Below are 21,966 nucleotides of genomic sequence, written 5' to 3' on the forward strand. Positions count from 1 at the left end.
TTCCACTGAAGAACCTCACTTAAAAAACGATGAAGAAAATTAATAATGATACGGTTAAGGTTGAAGATTTGAAGATTTGAAGATCCTTTTATTTATAATGATTGGAGTTTTCTATTTATTCTTGAATTGTACATTGTGAACCTTGCCCATTAAACCTTCGCCGAAGACACTGTTGCCGCTCGCTTGACTCACGCCGAACCTTCCAGTCACCAGCTGCGGATCACGACGATGGGAGCAAAGTATCGTGTCGAGAATCTGGTTATTGGGGAAGTGAATCTCAAGTAAAATACATATGGTCCAGTCGTCTCGAGGTGGAAATTATTAACCGTATTGTGAGACAAGTGGTTTGACCTGAGAATCAAGGTGCCTACTCAGCGTAATGAAGCTTTTGCTGATATAACCTGTTCAACGTCAGCAACGTAGGGTAACCCGAAAGGTGCCCCTGTAAGCGAATTTAGAGTGGGTTAAGCGTTTTAAATTCGCTTACAGGGGCTTACGCTAAGGGGGCACCTTTCGTGTTATCCTACACGTAGCGATTAACCCAATATCCAATTAGCCGATTGAACCCTAATCATCCCAGGTCTTGGTCTTGAATCGTCGACTTAGAAACGCCAAGTTTGGCAATTCCACTAGCACTCGCTTCCATTGCGTGGAACTCACTGAGAGTTGCTCGTGTGTCGGGGTATAGACTGATGCAAAAGAAACATCTACGCAACAAAGAGCTAACGTTAACCTGCCGCTTCACACTTTGACAAAAGAAAGCAAAGAATGCTGACGGCTTGACCTGTTAAACTGCTTGGTAATGGATCGTCGCTGCATGTGATAGTCACTTGTCCCTGGTTTCAGTGAACAAGGCTCAGTCATCCTGCGATTGGACACGGTGGTACGAGGATAATTGACTTGTTCAATCCCGCCGCATGCGCCATTTAATCCGACAACAAACAAATACGGTCTTCCGTTTTGTTGTTTATCGGAGACGGTCCAGAACACCGACTGGCGTGATAAGAACAGTACTCAATGGGTTAGTCAACGCCGGATACTGTTTGTCCGCTTCTGTCTTTCCGTTTCAATAGCCGTATTGTGTTCAATGCCTGCTGCTTCCGTTGGCCCTGAGTCTGCATGTCTTAGGGGTTCAAAGCCACAAGACCCTAGCCAAGTCTCTGATAAGCCGAGGACATAATCCTTGTTGCCTCAGGAGTTGTGCCATTGATGAGTTTGGAGATCGACCCCCGAATAACGAAGTAACCGTTTCTGGTATTCACGATAGCTACACGTTACTGTAACAAAGTTGAACTTTTAACCAAGTTGTAGTTACAAGATCTCTCGGTGAAAAGTGTACCCATCATGGTTGTTCAGCGGAGGCTTAGGGGCATCTGCGAGCTTGACGTCAACGGCTGTTCACGAGCGGGACATCGTCCACTTGCCGCTTCGGGTTTGACGCCGACTCCCCCGCAAATGGACGGTCAGTGGGTCGTTGTACGCTCTGTAACCCCGGCAGGGCAGGGCATCCAGTTTGCTACAGGCTGGTAAGACATGAATGCTTTGCCTAAGGCTTGAGACACGTTTGCGGTGTTTAAAGATGTTGATAACTTTGCTTGTAAAGTTTGAGTGTACAAACACAATACTACAGGCCACAAGAGGCGTTATACACGAGTCACAACAGTTCCTCGTGTCACTGTATCACGGCGTCACCAAGAAGCCTCTCTAGCTCTTATCCAAGCTCTATCCAATTGCATCACATCTTGCAGTGCTGTTTCCCTTGAATCCCCTCTTTTCTTGGGCATGTCCTCTCCACTCCCCCAACTTTACAGTGGCCCCACTTAGTTTCTCCCCGGCTTATTGAACCTCAGGTTGTCCCTGCCTCATCGTGTGTCGTCGTTTGCTGCTTCCGTTCCCTCCATGTTGTTTTAAGGTCGTGGTTCCCCTCATGTAGCCTGTTTGTTTCTCTCTTCATTCCCAAGTCTCGCGTTATCTTTTGGCTTACAACTCATGCTCGCATCCGTCCAATTATCATTGTGTTAGTCGCTGCTGTCTCACAAGATACCGACGTCTTCAGTTTCAATCACGCATTCTATGGGCTGTGAGCCTTTGTCAGTAGACAGGGATCGTCACTGAGTCTCTTAGCCTCAATATCCTTCCGGTAAGTTGATGATTTAATTGTGCATGCACGCAAGCAGCACTTTTTTTTGTCTTGCTCAATGTTCTGACTCTGAGACAGCTTATCTTAGAACAATATCTCAATCTCACGATGCTGGCCGCCACACGTATCCGGACGAGCGAGAGGCTCCTCCAGAGTCGACCTCATGCCTCGGACGTGTTACGCTCTACTGTCTCATTACAACCAAGATGCAACAACAGAAGTTTCTCTTCTGCGTTTGAGTCGCCCACACTTTCCGAATACAGAAGCACACATGGTTCCAGACAACAACCCGCCTCGTTGACTCGCAATATCTCCTGGGAGCATCGATCAAGAGTTGCATTCAGGAAAGCTATGAAGGGCTTCAACCAGTCTGATGCAAGCAAGTTCATTGGTGCCGAGCAACTCAAGGCATGGCTGGACGACCTTACTGGTGCTCGACCTGGGGCAGGCATCGAGGACGTAGAAAGAAGTGCTATCGACCACTTACTTCGTGGTGACGATAAAGCCAATATTCGGAAAGCTACATTGACCAATGGTCACCACTTCGCTGGCCTACGTCCAAACGAAAAGACTGCCGGCAATGTATATAACGAAGACACCACTATCGACCCTATCACAAATCGTCGAGTTCCCAAAACTCCCAAGACAGCCCCAAAACCACGACATGATGACCTGGAAGCCTATAAACCGATAGACTTTGTCAAGGCGACCGCGGAAGCTGACTCTGCCCCGAAGTACGATGACCTGGACAAGTACAAGCCTGTCAAGGATGTGGAAAAGTCTAAATCTGCCGAACCAAAGTACGATGACCTCGACAAGTATAAACCAGAGATCGACGACACATCTACAAAGGAGCAGGCTGTCGAATATGATGATCTCGATAAATATGGGCCTGTCAAGCACAATGAGCCCGATGGTCAACGAAAGCCGACCAATGAAGAAGACTCCAAGAAATACGACGATCTTGACAAGTACTCTTCATCCAATATCGACAGCCCCCTTGCCCAACGCCAATTGACAGCAGAGGAAAGGTCAAAGGCATACCAAGATTTGGACCAGTACAAGCCAATTTACTGGAACGAACCCGATGGTCTCAAAGCGCAGTCTGCTGAAGAATCGTCCAAAGACTATGATGACCTCAACAAGTACAAGGCAGTTTACTGGAACGAGCCAGATGGTCTCCGTGAGCGCACAGCAGAGGAAACTTCCAAGGATTACAAGGATATTGGCTCCTACGGACCAGTCCAATGGAGTGAGCCTGACGGTCTGCGTCGTTCAACTCCCGAGGAAGAGTCTAAGAAGTACGACGATTTGGACAATTACAAGAACCCGTTCGAGGCTAGCAAAGCGGCCCTAAAGGCTCATGCGAAGGCTCAGCTCGACACCACCATGCGAGGTAAGCCTCTGGCCTCCAAGGTCGATGCTCCGGTCGAGGACTTTGCAAGCAAGTACGACGATCTTCACCTCTACGGACCTATTCGCTGGAACGAACCTGATGGTCTCCGGAAACTCACCCCCGAAGAGTTGTCAAAGAACTATGATGATCTTCACTTGTATGGTGCTGTCAGATGGAATGAGCCTGACGGCCTGAGACGTCCTACCGCTGAGGAAAAGTCCAAGTCCTACAAAGATACACGGCTCTATGCAACTCGGGACTTGTCTCCCCCAATCTCACGCATTCATCCCGAGGAGGCTTCCAAAGCGTACAAGGATCTCCCAGGATATCGTCACTATGCGAATGCCGACGCTGCTCCCCGCGTTCACCCTGAAGAGACCTCGAAGCAATATGCTGATTTGGATGCTTACGCTTCTTTTGAGAACGATGCGCCCCAGGTCAACGAAACCAAGCAGTACAAGGATCTGCACGAGTATCCTTCTGCTGGCTACGAAGAGACCACTCGACAGCATGTCCATCCTGAAGAGTTGACCAAGGCCTACACGGATCTTGGCAGCTACAGACCAACCGAGTTTGTTTCACAGGCTCAGGCATACCCCGTTCACCCCGAGGAAGCCTCCCAGGTCTACCAGGATTTGCACAAGTATACTGCAATTCACCACAACGAACCAAATGGTAATATGTCAATCCCTCTGGATGAAGTCGCCCGCGGCCTCCGAGAGTTCGATTCCAAGGCAGGTTCCCAAACATCCCCGGACTCAACATCAAATGCTTATTGTGGAACCCCGAACAGGTCTATTCCAGACTCTATGGAAACTAACGTCCGAATGGACGATTCCGGAAGTGCCGAGACGATCCGAGCTGCTGTTTTACGTAGAGCTCACCAAAACAGCCAACGGATCAAGAGCCAAGAGACCAGCATTCTCAAATCTGGGCGTACGTTGACCGGCAATTATGCTCGAGACTTTCCAGAAGAGTTTGCGGCATCGTGGAGCAAGAGTAACTCGTCATCCAAGTCAACACTGCTACCAAACAACAACGGGTCATCTGGGGAACAGGTCACAACTGCCATTGAAGACAACGAGGAGCTTGCATCTATGGACGAGAGCTTCCCAGTGGAGGGAACGAGACTTCAACCAGCATTGGATCGGTCAGGCAAGGTGCACAAGGATTCTTATTCACACGAGCTTCAAGGGTTACAGACTAGTTATTCGGAAGAGTGTGGTAGCTCGACTCTGCCTGTTTGGGAGAAACACTACGAGCCCAAGTCCGAGTCCCCCAAGACTGAGGTGCCCAACGCTGCTTCATACACGATACTCGCTTTCGATCCGGCTTCAAAGATGATGAACGTGGCGAAAACCACGTCAAACGTTGACGACAACAAACCCCCGATGTCCCTTCCTGCGGCACTTCTGCTTTTAGCAGAACCTGCCAAGTTCTTGCCATTTGTTACATCCCTCGAGAAACGAGGCTATGAAGTGGTTTCAGGTGGCCGCCAGATGCTTGTTTTCCGTCAAGTCCGACCACTGTCGGAGGACACTGGGTTTGATCCCCTTGATGAGCTGTTCCGTCTCGGCGGAGTCTATCCTACCACAGACGGAGAGACATCCCAGAGCTCCAGACGTCGAAGAAATTATGACGAACGCAAGAAGAAGATGGGATTGGGTCGCAAGGTTCTTTTGGGAACTGTTGGTATTACAGGAGGAGCCTTTGCAACGGCCAATTTGGTGGAATATTTGAGTACCAAGGGAATAAGACCGGAGACTAAGCAGACCCGACAGGTCTAGTTCCCCGACGATGATGGGATTTATGCGCAGCTCCAATGTTTGCTGTTTCCGGGGCTGTAGCTCAAGCAAAGCGTCTACGGGTTATTCATTTGTTTTGGAGTTTCGGGCAGCGATTGAGACCAAGATTGATATCACCCCCAAGCGATTATTTCTTTTGTGGGTTTATGAGGGATGCGCAAGTACGCATGCATAACATGGAGCTTTGGAGTCAAGATACCTCAGCATATCATTTTCACATTATATAGTTACGAATAAACACGATCATTATTGCTTTGTATCATTCTTGTGCTGTCATTGCAGCTTTGGTAGTACAACTTTCACCTTGATCCCATTGTTGTTGCCCCAATGCCATTATCTCCTCCATTCATCATTGCCATCACTTACGCACCGTCACGCTCTGTGAATCCAGGCCCCGTATTGACCTGGCCAATCTTGTCCATGTGCATCTCATGCTTTCGTTCCTCAGGGCTCCAGCTCTGTCGACGCTGAAATGAAGGTGTCCAGCTATTTGTGTGGCGCATGCAACGGTCGGCACCAGCTTGAGCGGATGGGGAAGTTGGAGCTGCAAATTTCGACGTCAGCTTGGAAAGAATGACGAGTTTGTGCTGTGTACCTTCGGATGGGGGAGAAGTGTGGGTTGCAGTTGATATGGCTGTTGGTTGACGATCCATGATGAAGATACTGTGGGTAGTTGATGATGTTGATGTAGGTTGTTGATGATATCGATGGTGTTATGCAGATGTTGTGTAAGTTGATGTGTCTTTTTATAGGTTGTTTACTGTAGTTGGTATGAACAGTGTTGCTATAGTTCAAATCAATGTCTTGCACTAAAACCCCTCCCTCCTTCCTTCCTCCAGAGACAAAGCTCTTATTTATAAACAAAATCTCATGCACAAGCTCATCATCGTAACCCCTCTTCAGCTTCACATGCATGGTTAGAGGTGGCGAAAAAGTGGCCTGATGGAGGGGGAAATTGTTTAATTGAGGGTGACGCTGAGGCGTGACATTATCGGGGTTTTTAGAGTTTGGGGATCGAATAGAGGGATGTTGATCGTGTGCTTTGTTAGTGAGGTGTGAGGGATTAGTTATGTACGGACGGATGGATGCATTTGTGAGGGAGTCACCAGAGTACAGAGGCATAAGAGACAAAATTAGTAGGTCAGTTTCTGCTACTTGGATTATACTTCTTAGGCTATTCGTTTTTATAGCCTAAAGCGTAGAGGTCAATGTTTCTGCTACCCACTAAAGTAGACTGGTTTGATGTAACAAGGTGGTTACAATGCATTCTGTATGAGTTGAGGAATTGAGCAGTAGACTCCGGATGCAATTGAAGATGCAGTACGTCTTACTCGCATAAACAAACCGACTACGGAGTACTACACACCAATTGACACTCTGGGGTATCCCAATCTTCAGGTTGACTACTCGTTCGTTGGTGGAATCATCATCACCCTACATCAAATCTAGACTCCAATTGGACCTCATGATCCATCACATCATCCACCAACGACATCACCATCTTCACATGAATAGTCAAGACATCATGATCAACAGGGGTAATTAATAGTAATAGTTTCCATTGCGTTTAGTCTTTGTTACAATGTCATACATCCATCAAAACAAACGCTAACCCATTCCTTTCCTTGCCTTTTCTGACAGGCTCCAAACATTTATCTATATGCCTCATTTCCACACAAAGCATACTTTGGTTTCCTTTTTGATGGTCCAACCCTGTTCCCTTTCAACTCCATCATGCAGAAACACTTTATACGCCCATGCTATGCAGTTTGAGAGAGAGCACACCGTGAATCAAGAAAGAATAAAATAACAACAAACAATGGGGGAAGAGATAAAAATGGGGGTATACAGCAAAAACAGACATCCACCACCGAATAATTAGAAAAAGAACAATAAACTTTGTCATCGAGAGCTGCGTAAACTCATTTCTCGGAGTGAAAATTCGTATGTACGTAAAGGCGGGTGAATTAAGGGGTCTTGGGTCGCTTCCAGTAGTATTGCTGTTATTGTTAGCTTTGAGAGTATTGTCAAGTGATGGGGTACAAACCTTGTGCTGCTTGCGACAAGCTCGGAGACTGGGTTTGCGGAGACCATCAGTGACAGCAAGGCGTCGCTGCTGGTCGTCGTCGTGTTCAGGAACGTAGTAGTACTCGCTTTCAAGGGGCTTGCCAGCAGCATCTTTGCCCTGGCGCTTGATGATGCCAATGCAGGGTGTGCTCTCAATGACATCGCGGAGATCATCTCTAGTAATATCTCGCTTCTCCTCGACAGGGAGATGAGCCATGATGGTGGACAAAGGAGTCGAAGACAGACGCGAGAAAGCAAGCTGGTTCACGACATGGTTGGCGACGGCAGGGTTGGTCTCAAAAGTCATCTTGGTCTCAGGAGTAGGAGTAGGAGTAGGAGAAGAGATGCGAGGGGGTGAAGAGAGAGGAGACTCTGTCCTGGTGGGCTGCTTTCGTGGAGATTGGGGAGCAGTGGGGATCTGGCGAGGAGCGAAAAGATCAGAAGCGACGTCGCTGTGAAGAGCACGCTTGGCACCCTTGAAGAGCTTGGGAGACTTTGTAGTTATCGAAGCCAACCGGCAAGAAATGTTAGCGCCAAAGGGACCAAAAGAGTGGATGATGGGATCGTTCTCCTCATCAGGGTCGTTCTCTTCAACTTCATCGCTGACTTCACTGCTGAAGCTGGCAGTCACGTCGGTGCACATGCTGACGTTGATGCTGGAGGAATCGAGCTTGTCCGACAGTCCATGATCGGCATCATCCTCGTAGATTTCAATGTCACGCTGTCCAGGTAGCAAAGCCTGGAGACGACGAGAGCTGGAAAGGCTGGCAGGCGTGGGGCTCTCGGGCGATGCAATACGAGAAGCTCGGCGGGGAGGAGAAGACTGGAAAATAGCCTGAGCACGAGATTGGCAGGGAGGAGAGTCCCAAGTGGCGTCAGAAATGTGGTCATGAACCTTCTTGGGCCATTGGACGAGAACACGCGAGTTCTGGACGTCAATTATAATCTCGGAACCCTCGGTCTCGCTGGTGAAGCTGTCGCCCTTGAAAAGCTCCCAAGTGCGGCCCTGGCTGTGCAGCTTGAGGCCGTTCCAGCCATTGCAGATAATCTCAATCTTGCTGGGCTCGAGAGGACTGGCAGCAGCAATGAAGCGAGCCTTGACGTGGACACGTGAAATGAGACGGTCTGCAGAAATTTGATAGTGGGACGAGTTGGAGGATCGACCCATGACAAGAGTCTCGCCGTTTTCCGACAGTTCAACGGCGGGGACGGCAGCAAGCGGGGCTCGCTCGGAAGCGGATGTGGCCCGTTGAGGCGGGGAACTCGACAAGATACCCGTGCTCGACGTTGGAACGGGAGTAGGGTACTTGAGGTGAGCACGAGATCGGCCTGTTCCCGAGCCAGATCCAAGATTCTGTCGCTTCACGGGTCGTGGGAGGTTTGGTGGTGAGGACGATAGAGGCTCAAAGGGCGGGAGAAGAGACGGAGCGGAACGCTTAGATCCGGCGAGCGAGCAAGACCTCATGGTTGGAAGAGTAGGCGAGGCAGAGATGCCTTTTCGTGGTGATGAACCGAGAGAGTCCATATTGGATGATTCGTATCGTGGTGAAAGAAAGTCGAGGATGTCAAAGGTCGAGGTCGAGTATTGGACTAGATCGCGTCCAGAGCGACAAGGTGAGAGACCAACACGCGTGAAGATCTGTATTGGAATACCGGTTCCAATTTGAGAAGAGTCAATCTTGGTATTTTCCTCCTTTCTTTTTTTAATCCTTTGTGACGAAAAGTCGTGATGAAAGATCGAGTCTCGGTGGAACGATGGATGACGACACGAAAGGCGGTCTAGTTGGTCAGGGACTCGTTGCAATAGGTGATAGAACAAGTTGATGATGAGGTCTTGAAGATGAAAAGACCGTGGTAAGCAACTTTTCGAGGAAAAGATGTTTTGTAGGAAGAGTCGGATCAAAGAAGTGAGCAAGAGTCGTGTGTGTGTGCGTGGTGTGCCTTTTTTGGTGGTGGGAGGTATTTAAGAGGTGACCCGCTCCACTCACGCGGGAACGCGGCCAAGCGTAAAAGGTGTACTTTGCGCGCATCCGTGATTTTTGGCGTTGGCGTTTTTGTGCAGTTTGCTTCAGTGGGGTGGTGCTGTAAATTTAGGGGACTGAGCATAATTTGTAGGGGAGATGTGCAGAGCACTATAGGGGGTACTTTACGCGACTCAGGCCCGCGTTGAGTGGGTGGGCTATCGATAAGGATGACGTCCACTAGACGCGCTGAGTTATAGTGGCTGCGTTGGAGGCTTGGGCGGGCTTTAATGAGCTGGGAATATCCTTGGCAATTACAGGAGAATGTCTCAAATTTACTCCGTTGCTGTTTTCTTTTCTTTTTCCCTGAGACATTTTGTTTTAATTGCGTTCCTTTGCTTCCAATTAATCATGTTAATCATGATATTTTCTTTCATCTTTTTGAGTGAGAGCTCAAGTGGACCAAGTCGTTGCGAGCCAACCTCTCGTTTAAAGTCAAACTCCAATTTCTTCCAAACACGTCTCCACCAACAGAATCCTGGGTTCTTTGTTGAAACTGCTCTAGGTTCGCGTCTCGTCTCTTCCAGACCAATCTTTTAGTCGGAAAATGTCCCAGCATTAATTCTATTCGTTCCTGTGCAAGTAATATTAAACTCGCAAGCTAGGAGTACTCCATTAAGCTTAGGGTTTCGCATGGAATCTCCCGTCTTTACGTGGAGCGAGCCTGACATCAGTCTCGCTTCATGGGACCATCGCGATTATGATATTGAACGGATTTAGTAACATTGAACTCGATTTTATTAACATCAAAAGTCGATGACTTAATCGTTACTCTTTGACCACATTGGTCGAGGTTGCTATAGTAATCACCGTAGCGATTGAGTCCTGGAATGTCTTTGTTCGCCCTTCGATCGATGCAGTCCCGCGCTACTCGTCATCAAGTCATTTTGTCATGGTGACTACTTATGCAATATCGCGTTCCTTTCAAGCCTTCGAGACTCATTAAACTTGCCCCACGTAAGATCTAGGCACGGACAGTGATAAGATTTGTGAAATTGTTACATGGGTGCTCAGATACCCTACAACACCACCAATTGACAAAAGATTTATACATTTACGGTCCAATTCGGAAAGAGTATAAATACTGTGGTTACTTCTAGTTCATAATTTAATTTTTAGTAATGTCTCATACTTTTTCGCTGCTAAAAACGAGCTGGTAGGCCGGCTGACCATTCCATGTAAAAGTTCACGATAGCTTCATTCCAAAAGCAAGTCAGATGTCCACTCGGAAGACCCCGATACAAGTCAATCAATCAACAATTCGCTTTGATCTTTCCGCAACCTTGGGGGATGATTGGGTGGCGTGCATATCTCACACTGGCTCGAGCTGACCCTTTTTACGTTATGTATCGTCCTTTGCTTGCATGTGGCCAGCTTGTGGTTTCTGTAAATGTTACAATACTCAGTAGTAGGCTTGAGGTCAATGAGGTTGTTGCAATCCCTGCAGCGGATGCTTGTAGAGTAGTGAATACACATTGCTGTTGAGTCCTTAGTATGGAGAAGACTGTCTGATAGAGTGCTTGTGCTGTTGGCTCGTTTGCTTAAGGGCTTGGGAGTATCCTGAAGCGACTGGCGGACACTATTTATACGTAGGATTTAGATGTTCTTGAGATACGACGTCACTGCTGAGTGTCAAGGGGCTATCACGAAGCATTTAGGTAAGCTAGTGAGTAGCAGAAAAGTTGGCCTCCTAAGTCTTAGATGATAAGACTAAGCAGCCTAAGAAGCCTGGTCTAAATGGCATAAACTGACCTTAATTTCGTCTCTTATGCTTCCAGTGGTAAATTCCTCTGAAACCCTGAGGTCGTGCACCATCATATCACTGAGTCCCATTGATCTCAGGATCCTCCTCAAAGCAAAAGACATATTCCTTCTTCTTGAATCGATCCCCCTCAAAGGTAATTCGCGATCCATCACTCACCCCAGCCCGAGCCCGCTCTACATATGCATTCACCTTTGTTCTCGCATGAGCAAGCCAAATCGCAGCATTATACTCATCGACAAAGCTGATCTCGTGGTTATTGTAATCCTCCACGAGCTCCTCTTTAACAATAGACATGGCGAGACCGCGTTTCTTCTTGATCCAGCTGCGCCGCACTGGCTTGCCGTCGGCATCGCACCAAAGAAAGCCGTGATCGTCGTTGTCGTTGATGCGCTTGATCATGAGGAAAGCCTTGGCTTTTCTCTTGCGGTTGTTGGAGAGGACACCGCCACCTTCGACGGGGAGGTCTTTAGCGATAGTGCCGACTTCGATAGAGGCTTCGGCAAATGTGTGAGTTCGGAGGGTGGGCATGGTGACGGGGTCTCCAAAGTTCCAGTCTTGCATGACTACGTCGTAGAGCTCTACGAGGCCTGCGAGGCCCATCGTCCGGAGAGACTCGCGGTCTTGGGTAATCTCGGTAGGGGTTGACATTGCGATGCTAGTTAGGTAGTTGGTGTGAGTAATTGTATTGTGACGAGCCCGAGTTACTTACAATACCACGCGGGTTTTTTTTTCTTGATATGAAGAGATTGAAGAGCGACTGTTGTTGCCGGCTGGGTTGGCATCTATGCCTTAATGTACAAAAATAAACAGCCTAAGAAGCATGACCAAATTTGCATAAACTGACCTAAGGTTTCGTCCCTTGTGCGTGCTTCTATCGGCCAATTTTCTTATTATCAGTGGACCTGAATATTTGGAGGTGCTGTTTGATCGATTGCTAAGTGATAGCCTTTGAATACCTGCTGTCAAACGCTGTCCAATATGTTTCCATGCATCTCGCATTGTTCAACAAGATCGCAGTTGGTTGTAAAACTACCATCAGCAAACGCTCCTCAAAGGATCATAATATTGACAATCGCAAGAACGCTGGCATATTGCGCATACTGACAAAAGAAGGAGTAGAGTCATTCCCTTCGTGTCGGAGGGTCACACTCAACAGCTGATGAGCTTGGGTTATGTATTCGAGGACCAGCAAGCCTCAAAATAGAAGAAAGGGTGCTCACAAACAAACTACAATAATTCAACACAATCTGACTTTCTTATGTGACATTCTGCATGTAAAGTCGCATGCTAATTGAACTGCAACTTGGTATATTACACTACATGGCACAGACATCACATTGAGAGCAAGTATATGGTAATCGTAATTGTACTAATTAATATCTACAAAGAATAGGTATCATATAACTCATGCATCGTAAAAGAACGCTCAAGCCTCAACAAGGGTAACCTTGGTTTCCTCCTTCAAGTCCCTGCTGCTGAATCCAACACGGATGGTAAACTCTCCCTCAGGAATAACCCACTGCTGAGAAATAATATCCCAGTAGCTGAGATCACGGCGCATCAGCTCAAAGCTGACATTCTTGCTCTCACCAGACTCAAGGAAGACCTTCTCGAAACCACGGAGCTGCTTGGGGGGAGTACCCTTGGGAGCGCTCTCGGGGAAGGTAACATAGAGCTGAGGAACTGTAGCACCATCAACCTTGCCGCTGTTGGTGACAGAGACAGTAACGTTGTAGATAGTCTCCCAGAGGGCGGGGTTACCACCGGGCTGGACAGGGAGGGCCTCGGGCATGGCGGTGATGTCGTCGGCGAGAGGCTCAGCGGAGATGTCGGAGATCTCAAAGGTGGAGTAAGATAGACCGAAGCCAAACTCGTAGCGAACAGACATGTTCTTGGCGTCAAAGTAGCGGTAGTCAATCTCGAGCTTCTCGTCGAACCAAGACTGCCAGTCGTCAGTACCGGTGGTGTTGATGGCAGTGGTGGGGGGAGCGTTGTAGTCGGTGCCGTTCAAGGCAATGGTGTAGGGGAGACGACCGGAGGGGTTGACATCGCCATATAGAAGATCGACGAGAGAGTTACCAGACTCCTGACCGGGGAAGTGGGCGGCCAGGATGGCGGTAACGTTGGGATGGTCGGCCCAGGGGAGGGTGTTGATACCAGAAGAGTGAGTGACAACGATGGTGTTGTTGCAAGACTTGGCGACAGACTTGACAACGTCGTCACCGTCCCAGTCAACGCTGAGATGACCACGGTCACCACCCTCCTCAGCCCAAGTCTTGAGGAAGACAAGGCAGACATCAGGAACAGCGGGGATCCAGAGGTCAGTGACGTTGGACTGAGCAATAAGGGTGTTGTTCAACCACTGCTGAACAAGAGTTCCGTCCTGCTTGGCACGGGCGTTGATGGCAGTAAGAGGAGAGACGAGGTAAGTAAGACGACCAGTTCCGGAACCACCACCAGCAACAAGAGTACCAAACTCGTAGTCCTTTTGGTTGAGGAAACCCTCGGTGATATCACCAGCATCATTACCAAAGACAGCAATGGACTTGGGCTTCTTGAGGGGGAGGGCGTTGTTCTCGTTCTTGAGGAGGACGGTGGTCTCGGCGCCGTGCTTGCGAATGAGATCACCGTGGTCGCCTCGGACATCACGGCTGCGCTCGCCGGTAAAGTTAAACTCCTTGAGCCAGGTCTTTCGGGGAGAGAAAGTGTTGAGATCACCGCTGGACTCGTCGACAGAAGGGAACTCCTCGCTGTCCTGGCCGAGCCAGAAGTAAGGAGCCATGATACGCATGATCATGTCATCGACACGGGCCTCCTCGAGGGTGCCGTTGGTGACAGCGTTGGTCAGGTTACCGCCAAAGAAAGAACCGGCCTTCCAGTTCATTCCGTAGGCACCGATACCACCGGGCATGTCCATATCGAGACCGCTGTTGATGGCAGCAACACCAGCATGGGTGGCACCCCAATCAGACATGACATAACCCTGGAAACCGAGCTCGTCGCGAAGGATACCGTTGAGGATCTTGGAGTTTTGACAGCCGTACGAGCCGTTGAGACGCTGGTAAGAGCACATGAAACTGGCAGCCTTGGCATGAGCGGCGTTGGCAAAGGGCCAGAGGTAAAGCTCGTGCATGGTTCGGTCGTCCATGTTGGAGGAGAGAGCCTCCTCATCGACCTCACCGACGTAACCGTCCTTCTTGAAGGTGGGGTTTCGCATAACCTCCTGCTCGTTACCGATAAAGTGCTTCGCAGTAGCCTGAACACCGGCGTCCTGGTGACCGTTGATGGTGTGCTCCATGGCGACACCAGTCAGGTAGGGGTCAGGAGAGAAACCCTCCCAATTACGACCAGAGTAGGCAGAACGTCCAAGAGGACCAGCGACGGGGCCGAGGAGGACGTGAGCACCCTTGGCCTTGAACTCTTGACCCATTGCGAGACCGCGCTGGTAGAGGAGCTCCTTGTCCCAGGAGGAAGCGGCGGAGACACCGGCGGGGAAGACACTGGCGTAGTCGGCGACTCGGATGGCGAGAGGACCGTCATGGAGACAGAGACCGTTGAAGCCTAGACGAGGAATGGCGATAATGTTTCCGACACAAGGACCGGGAGTTCCAGTGACCATGTCGGCTTTTTCTTCGAGAGTCAGCTTGGAGACGAACTCCTTGGCTTTGGCGAAGCCCTGTTCCCATCCCTTGCCAGTAGCATAGGCTGTGATGTTAGCAACGAATTGATGACTTTGGAGTAGTGAACATACTGGAAGGGAATTCAGGCGAGTGGCCGTATTGTCCTAGGATGGTGGTGTTCTTGGGTTGAACCCAGCTAAAGGCCTCCTCAGAGCGATCATTGCCACCAAAGTCTTGAGCATTCACACTCGCAGCCAACAGGCCGGAGACCAGCACGGATCGAAGGCTAGCCATTGTGGAAGAAGGGGGAGAAGAGATGAATTGGCGTGTGATGATGATCTCTTTTTTGATGGTAGGTTATCGATTGACTTTATATATCCCAGTGTCCGGTAGCAGCAGGTCCGTCCATCGGCGCATGCCCGCGCTGGAAGATTGTCACCCCAACAAGTGCGTCATTGTGAAAAGTTTAGCGTCGTCGACGAGCGAGTTCTTCGATAAGAGGAGCTGTGCGGGGATGGCCATGCGGAGTAGAGTTGAATGTCTTGTGATGGTATTCCCAGTTTACGAGGTCGTACCCTTGTCTTCTGGGTCCCATCGGGGAACTTTACTCTGGTGAGTTTCTGCCGTGGCTTAACCGATACTACTTTGTGTCAGTCCGATGAGGATAAAAGAGGAGCAGAGTAGAAAGCATTCTTGGTTTGATGGTGTCATTGTTTGCTGAAAGAAGATCCCATCTTTGTCTGCTAACTCGAGTTGGTCTGGTGATGTCTGTAGCCTGGGGAAGAACAACTCCACGAGGGAGCCACAAGTTTAATAATACGGCCGTCAATACCACCGAGAGCCCGAAGATTAACCAGACATTAAAAGTGATTATTTTCTCTTTCTCTTCTGTTTCCGTCGTAGTTTAGAGAAAGTAGTTCTGAATTGCCGGGGTTTTTAGTGTATCGTTGACAAGTCTGGGGGAAGAGCCGGGGTTGACTTTTTTTCTCCGCAATTCAATTCGGCCCTGTTGTGGACTCCCATGCGTAGTATTTTCAACGGACGAAGACAAACTCACCCGATATACAGAAAAAATACTTGGAAAATAGTGATTTTGTCACTCAATCCTTGGTTCCTCCCTTGTTACTTGTTGTCCGTTTTCTCCCCCGCGAAATCACCTTACGGTAATCGGACAGCACGGCCATTCCCATCGACCCAGTGCAGTGGCCTGGTGACGCCCTAGGTTACAGTGACAGACATTACTTTCGGGGCCGTTTAGACCGCTTGGGCCAAGATTTGTACTTTGGGCGTGATTGTCAGGCCTTCCATGAGCACGTGAGGGTTTGGTTTTTTGTTTACGTTTACATGGCGAGACTGACACTGCCGTTTAGATCTGCCGTCTCTGTAGAGTCTCCCATCCTTTATAATGGGTATTCGGACCTTTAATACTCGATGTGCATGATTTTTATCCATTAACGATTCATATGGGCTGCACCAAGAAGGTTCGGATATACGCTTGCATCCGAGAAAACCCAATCCATCGTCCCGTGGCTGTTGAATGCAACGGCTCCATGACATGCTTGACTCGAGTGGATATTAGTTCTCCGCATTTATTGACTCGGAAATTAACGGTTCCATAGACATTGGGATGGCTCGTTAGGCTTCCATTGAGATGCAGAGTTTGCTTCCAAGGTCTTGTGATCTGGATGAATGTTGGTGCATTGATGAGGCCATCGCCCCGTGTGTCAACCATCTCTAATTGATGTGTCTAATCAATGAAATTTAACATTGAGTTGATCAATGCCATGAATTAGTGAACGATTTTAGTGTAAGCACTCTATTCGAGCCACACTGTATTTAGCGCGAACCATTGGCTTTACAGAACTTGTGCACTTGGTAAACATTCGCACATATCAACATAAAGAATCATGACCAGATATCGAATTGAGGGAAAAGAGTGACTTGATATTCAAAGGAGTGACATGTACATAACCACAAAAACAGCAAAAAGTCCTGAAAAACAATCTCCTCCAGGGTAAACTTTTCCTTCTATGACGTCCGAACCAAACCTCGGCATGCTTTCCAAGAACTCGCTAGCCTCAAGTTCCCGGCTCGGCGAACCCATGAACCAGCTTAAACCTAAACTGGACAACCCAGATTTCGGGGGTTAGGCTGACTTATATCTTGCTAAGACCCTTGCCAGAAGGATTGCACTTGTTGCATTCAAGGCAGGAAACATACTTGGAGTTGTCCTGTACATTCTGTTGAAAGCAAATCTCTGAGCGACAGAGAGAGTTGGTCGAAGTGTAGGTGACCAAGCGACGACAGATCTCGCAGATCATGGCGGTGGTTGTTAATTGACACATTTTGACGAGTTGTGTGTGTAGTGAGTGATTTGGGTAGAACTGACCGTTTGCGTTTCTGCTGTCAAAAGATGATGGTGAGAAATTTGACATTATTTGATGGAATCATAACTAGAAGTATTTATTAGAAGTGGAATTGTTCGATATAACAAAGAAATATGAGAACAAAATGTGTCACAAAGAAAAGAGCTGTCCGCGGTTGAACAAGGGGATTATTCACAGTCAAGTTCTGCATTGCCCTCTGTTTATGCTTGACTACCAGAACAAGTGTCAAAGAGTCATTGCAGCATTGGTAAAACATTCGGATTGAAAGATCGTAAGCTGGACAAACAATACCTTGTTCAAGCAGATTTCTCTACGCCGTCATCTGATCATCATGGTATCAACACAACGGAGGACAAGGGATAGTATCAATGGCCGATAATGGTGGAATGCATTGTAACTATCCCATGTATCAGTAAGAAAAACGCTTTGAAATATCACCCCTTTGCTTAAAGCCATCATCACTACACCAAAGACACCCTTATAGTTCCTTAGGGCTCGTCATCACTCGCTCCAATATCAGTAACACATCGCTTCCGCTTCACTCCCTGGTCACCCATCTTCTTCAGACACCCCTCACATTCATCCGGATCGCAGAAGATAATGTCAGTACGAGGGGTAATCTCGCATCGTTTGTTTTCTTTGGCTTTAGAACACTCCTCTTTTACGGTTGTGGCGGCGATGTCGTAGCGCGTTAAAATGGCACCGCAGCCTTCGCAGACGTGTAGCCTCTGGACTTGCGTACACATGATGTTGATGATGATGGATTATCGATATGACTGATTCTTGAAAATGTTATGGTTGCTGGAAGAAGGAAGATATTTTGTTTGTCGAAAGAAGAAGATTTTGTTTATTGGACGGCGAGGATGCCTTCCTTTTATCTTGAGATATTATTGAAAAGTAAGAAGGCGCTGTCGAGTTTAGATGACAGCCATTATGGGTAGTCATTCCCTCCTATTTCTTGCATTCATCAGACGGCAAGTGTATCGTCTGTACCTGCACTTGAAGCATATCACATGAAGTGTAGAAGAAATAAAAGAATAAGATCAGATCAACTAAAAGAATCCTATCCGACGAAACTAAGTCGATTTTGGATCCTGATGATCTGATTTGACGAATTGCAGTTACTGCATCGTGACTTACTGACTAGCTTCGTCCTGGAGACAGTGCTCTTCAGACAACGATTCCCTTCTTTCGCATTCTTGCATAGAATGGTCTTCATGGTCTTACCGCAGTTTCTGCCGCAGTTGTTGCACGCCAAATTGATATCTACAATTGTGCACATGGTTAAAAGTGTTGAGAGTATCGTTTGTTATGTAAGGAGGCGTTTGAGGCAAAGTGAGATAGTGAGTATAAGTGGCAGGAAAACAGGCGGGAGCAACACGAGTTGGCCCGGCTTTTTATAATTTTGACCTACCTAGAGGATTATCACTGATCTCCTCGTCAGTTGAAGCTTACAAGATAGCATTTGCAAAGTCATTCACTTTCACTATTGATTTATACACGGATAGTCTTAATTCAGGGACAAATGGTATCTCAATTGATGACCTACATACTTTGAGTCTAGCCCCGACCCTCATCTTCCTTGCTCTGAGACAATGCTGAAAACCAGCCTCAGCTACATCCCAGAGCCCCACGTTCAAAGACAGTAATCAAGATGTATTCCCAAAGGAATCATCTGATCACGTCCAGAACTCATCCTCTACTCCCCATGACAAGCCCAACATAGTGAAGGGCTGGCAAGCTGGGAATCAGAAATGTTGACGACCTCGCAGTCGCCGGTTCCCGCAAGTTCGCATGCCTCCCAAAGATTGTAGGAGTTGAGTACTCGCCCACAACCGTGACAGATTGTCTGGAAATAGGTGTATGTACACATACTGAATAGCGGTGGTAGTGTAGAGTTTGTGGTGTTGTGAAATCGCGATGATCTGATTGGTGGTGTTTAGAGATGCTGTCAAAATGCCTTAGCAAGTTGGTGGTTGGGAATCAGAATTAGATTGAGTGTAGAGTAGAGTATTTAAAGGATTCTAGAGGAAGGTTAAGCATCCTTTGGATATATTGTTCGATAGTGCTGTTCCAATGGACACCTTGGTGTAGATACTTGGGCAATAAATACATGGTTGTATGCGCTTGAACAAAAGGCAGCAAAACACGAATAGCTTTCCTGTTCAAACTTCGTTATCAGAACAGTGTTCAAAAAAAAATAATTTCAGCTCATCTGTCGACTATGTGCGGTAGAACATGGAGAGATTGACCTGGAACAATCAACACCGTAGTCTCGAATGTCTCAATATCGGAAACGGGTCGTGAGAAATAATGTGTAATTTAATTTACTAAATATTTATTTATGAATCGCAAGAAACTCAACCTCGAACCAATATCAACTGGTATCACGGGGTTGCAGCATTCTGACTTGAATCGTTGTGATTTCTTATTAAGGGGCGACCCTGACAGGCCTCCCATTATGCACGGCCAACAGATTATGGTGAATGTTATTGTAAAAATCTCTATCGCAATGATGCCAGGTGAATGTGTGTTGTTTGGGAGAGCAAATAACTAACAGTGTTTAGGAGTGCTGCTTGTTGTGCTGGCAAATCTTTGTTCAGACTGAGATAGTGAATGTGGTTTAGTGGTAACATGCAAAAACATTGAGATGACAGAATTCGCTAAGCTTCTTATGATTCTAACCAATAGTATAATCAATAACTAAAAGTTGGATGACGAGGTGAATGTGTGTCGCAAAATTGCAAATCAAAGCTGGCATAAGCAAGCACTGCAAGTATAAGAGAAAATATTTATACTCACTTGCCTACCTCTCTCTACCTCTATCCCCAGAACCTCGCTTTCTTTGAGATCGCTGTTAATCATCCGTGTGTTTTTATTCAGTGCTCATATTCTCTTCATCTCTTCATCATCTACACCCTCTGCATTCTCTAAACCTCTACGAAAATGCTTCCTTACCTCCCCGACGAGATTCTGAATGGAATATTCAGTCACCTCTTGACACCAAGTCAGAGGCACTACTACTGCCGTAATGATCGGCATGACGATTGTACTCAAGTCCGTCTTGTGTGCCGCCGATGGAATGCCATCGCTACCAAAGGCCTACTAGGGACCTTGGTGCTCCGACATAGCGTTGCCACCATAAATGACAACTTCGGGTCCTGGAATAGACTCTTGGACTCGTTATCGTTCAGAAGCGATGTCCAACGTGTTGCCATCGAAACCGCACCCCTGGTCAAAGATCCATTTTCGATTTATAATGGTTTATGCGAAGCGTTCAGATGGCCCGTATCGTGGCATAACTATAATGCACAATGGCCCGAGTTTGAATCTGCCATAGACAGAATCCGTCATCTCCCCAACCTTGATGCGATAGAGTTGCGGTTTACAGCAGACTGTCTCGGTTACCGCGGCGAGATGGAGCGAAACTGGGAGATGGCCTATATGGGCGTTTCGCTATCCACGACACCCATAGAGGAGCCGATAATGTCGCGAGAATATACACTCGAAGCCCTCAAGAGGGCTATGCAAGGGCGAAACGGCAACCCTAACTTAAGCAGAGTTCGCGAAGTGGTTCTGGAAAACCTACAGAACAGGCTGTCAGAATATGCTATCCTGCCAGACGTCATCCAGGACATTGAGCGCCTGCACATCAAGATCACTTCTGAAGGTGAAGGCAGATTTGCTCGCACCACTGAGATTCAGCGAAGCTACAGATATGAAACTAGAACGTTTCCGTACTATCTAGAATACCGTATCTTAAGCTTTGCGCCAAATCTTGTCGAGTTGACACTCGCCGGAAAGAACTGGTCTGGTATCCCTGGAGCATTCCGCGGCATGGATATTCATTTCCCGAGGTTAAAGACTCTGACTTTGGGAGGTCTTGACATTCTGCTTGAGCGGCATTTCGATTGGGTGCTGAGACACAAGTCTCTCACAACCCTCCGCCTCCATCAATGCACTATCGCTACGCATTGCCTTGTACAGCAACCCGAATTTTCGTTCTGGGGGGTTGAACTTGATGGCTGGGTGAGAGTACAAGACGACAACCATGATACCGAAGGGGAGCATCGATTTCATATACGCCACATACCAAGGCCTGATCACGATGAGCCAGGTTGGTATGTTGGTCCGTTGAGGTGGAATACTTTGTTTGACAGTATCGGCGAAGAGCTGCCTCTATTGCAGGACTTTATCTTTGACGGGGAAAAATGGGAGACCTACTTCCGACATGTTGAGGATCCGTATTACCTCCTCTCGATCGACTTTCGATATTCGGCGTTTGCACACTGCTGGACTCACCTGGTATTGTCATTCGGAGAAATGCCAGTCTTGCAGTGTCTTGATGAGTGTCATTATGTGCAGGCAGGGATGCCAGGCACACCAGAAGAGCTAGTTTACCTGACTGAACAGGCCGATAGCCAAGCATTGGAGAAGTTACTTCAAACAGTTCAAACCAGGCGACGTGAAAGGTACTAGATCTAGAAGATCTGTACCAGATCTTGAGACCTCTTGCTCCGCCACGGCCCCAGTGGTCACTACAAGGTCTCAAGTCTTTGCGAATACGCCTATTATTTGGTGATTTCCGAGGCGTAAGTCCCGAAGTATACATAATTTGCGAATATGTAAGGGGTCTAATATAGAAGATCCTACGACGCCACTATAGCGACGGGAGTGATAAGAACTTCACTTGGGACCTTTAATCGGGACCTTCTACTCCGGCATATCACAATGAATACACTAGGCCGGCACCACAAGGTCTAAT

General features: G+C 47.8%; 6 protein-coding genes across 6 annotated transcripts; 2 read left to right on the forward strand and 4 right to left on the reverse strand.

Moving 5' to 3' along the window:
- Positions 1 to 1,455: 1,455 nt before the first annotated feature.
- FPOAC1_007830 (uncharacterized protein) lies at positions 1,456 to 5,323 on the forward strand (the record flags this gene model as incomplete). Its single annotated transcript, XM_044852280.1, has 3 exons — positions 1,456 to 1,526; positions 2,125 to 2,140; positions 2,219 to 5,323. 3 exons carry the CDS (start codon positions 1,456 to 1,458, stop codon positions 5,321 to 5,323), a joined length of 3,192 nt encoding a protein of 1,063 aa, XP_044704950.1.
- Positions 5,324 to 5,703: 380 nt separating this feature from the next.
- Positions 5,704 to 5,994, reverse strand: FPOAC1_007831 (uncharacterized protein; the record flags this gene model as incomplete). The annotated part of the gene is made up of 2 exons (XM_044852281.1): positions 5,704 to 5,885; positions 5,937 to 5,994. The coding sequence occupies 2 exons, from the start codon at positions 5,992 to 5,994 to the stop codon at positions 5,704 to 5,706; spliced, it is 240 nt and encodes a 79-aa protein (XP_044704951.1).
- Positions 5,995 to 7,308: 1,314 nt separating this feature from the next.
- Positions 7,309 to 8,933, reverse strand: FPOAC1_007832 (uncharacterized protein; the record flags this gene model as incomplete). The annotated part of the gene is made up of 2 exons (XM_044852282.1): positions 7,309 to 7,341; positions 7,389 to 8,933. 2 exons carry the CDS (start codon positions 8,931 to 8,933, stop codon positions 7,309 to 7,311), a joined length of 1,578 nt encoding a protein of 525 aa, XP_044704952.1.
- Positions 8,934 to 11,248: 2,315 nt separating this feature from the next.
- FPOAC1_007833 (uncharacterized protein) lies at positions 11,249 to 11,842 on the reverse strand (the record flags this gene model as incomplete). Its single annotated transcript, XM_044852283.1, has 1 exon — positions 11,249 to 11,842. One exon carries the CDS (start codon positions 11,840 to 11,842, stop codon positions 11,249 to 11,251), a length of 594 nt encoding a protein of 197 aa, XP_044704953.1.
- Positions 11,843 to 12,620: 778 nt separating this feature from the next.
- Positions 12,621 to 15,108, reverse strand: FPOAC1_007834 (uncharacterized protein; the record flags this gene model as incomplete). The annotated part of the gene is made up of 2 exons (XM_044852284.1): positions 12,621 to 14,899; positions 14,946 to 15,108. The coding sequence occupies 2 exons, from the start codon at positions 15,106 to 15,108 to the stop codon at positions 12,621 to 12,623; spliced, it is 2,442 nt and encodes an 813-aa protein (XP_044704954.1).
- Positions 15,109 to 20,147: 5,039 nt separating this feature from the next.
- Positions 20,148 to 21,680, forward strand: FPOAC1_007835 (uncharacterized protein; the record flags this gene model as incomplete). The annotated part of the gene is made up of 1 exon (XM_044852285.1): positions 20,148 to 21,680. One exon carries the CDS (start codon positions 20,148 to 20,150, stop codon positions 21,678 to 21,680), a length of 1,533 nt encoding a protein of 510 aa, XP_044704955.1.
- Positions 21,681 to 21,966: the final 286 nt, after the last annotated feature.

This window comes from Fusarium poae, chromosome 3 (assembly GCF_019609905.1).
Source record: "Fusarium poae strain DAOMC 252244 chromosome 3, whole genome shotgun sequence".
Lineage (NCBI taxonomy): Eukaryota > Fungi > Ascomycota > Sordariomycetes > Hypocreales > Nectriaceae > Fusarium > Fusarium poae.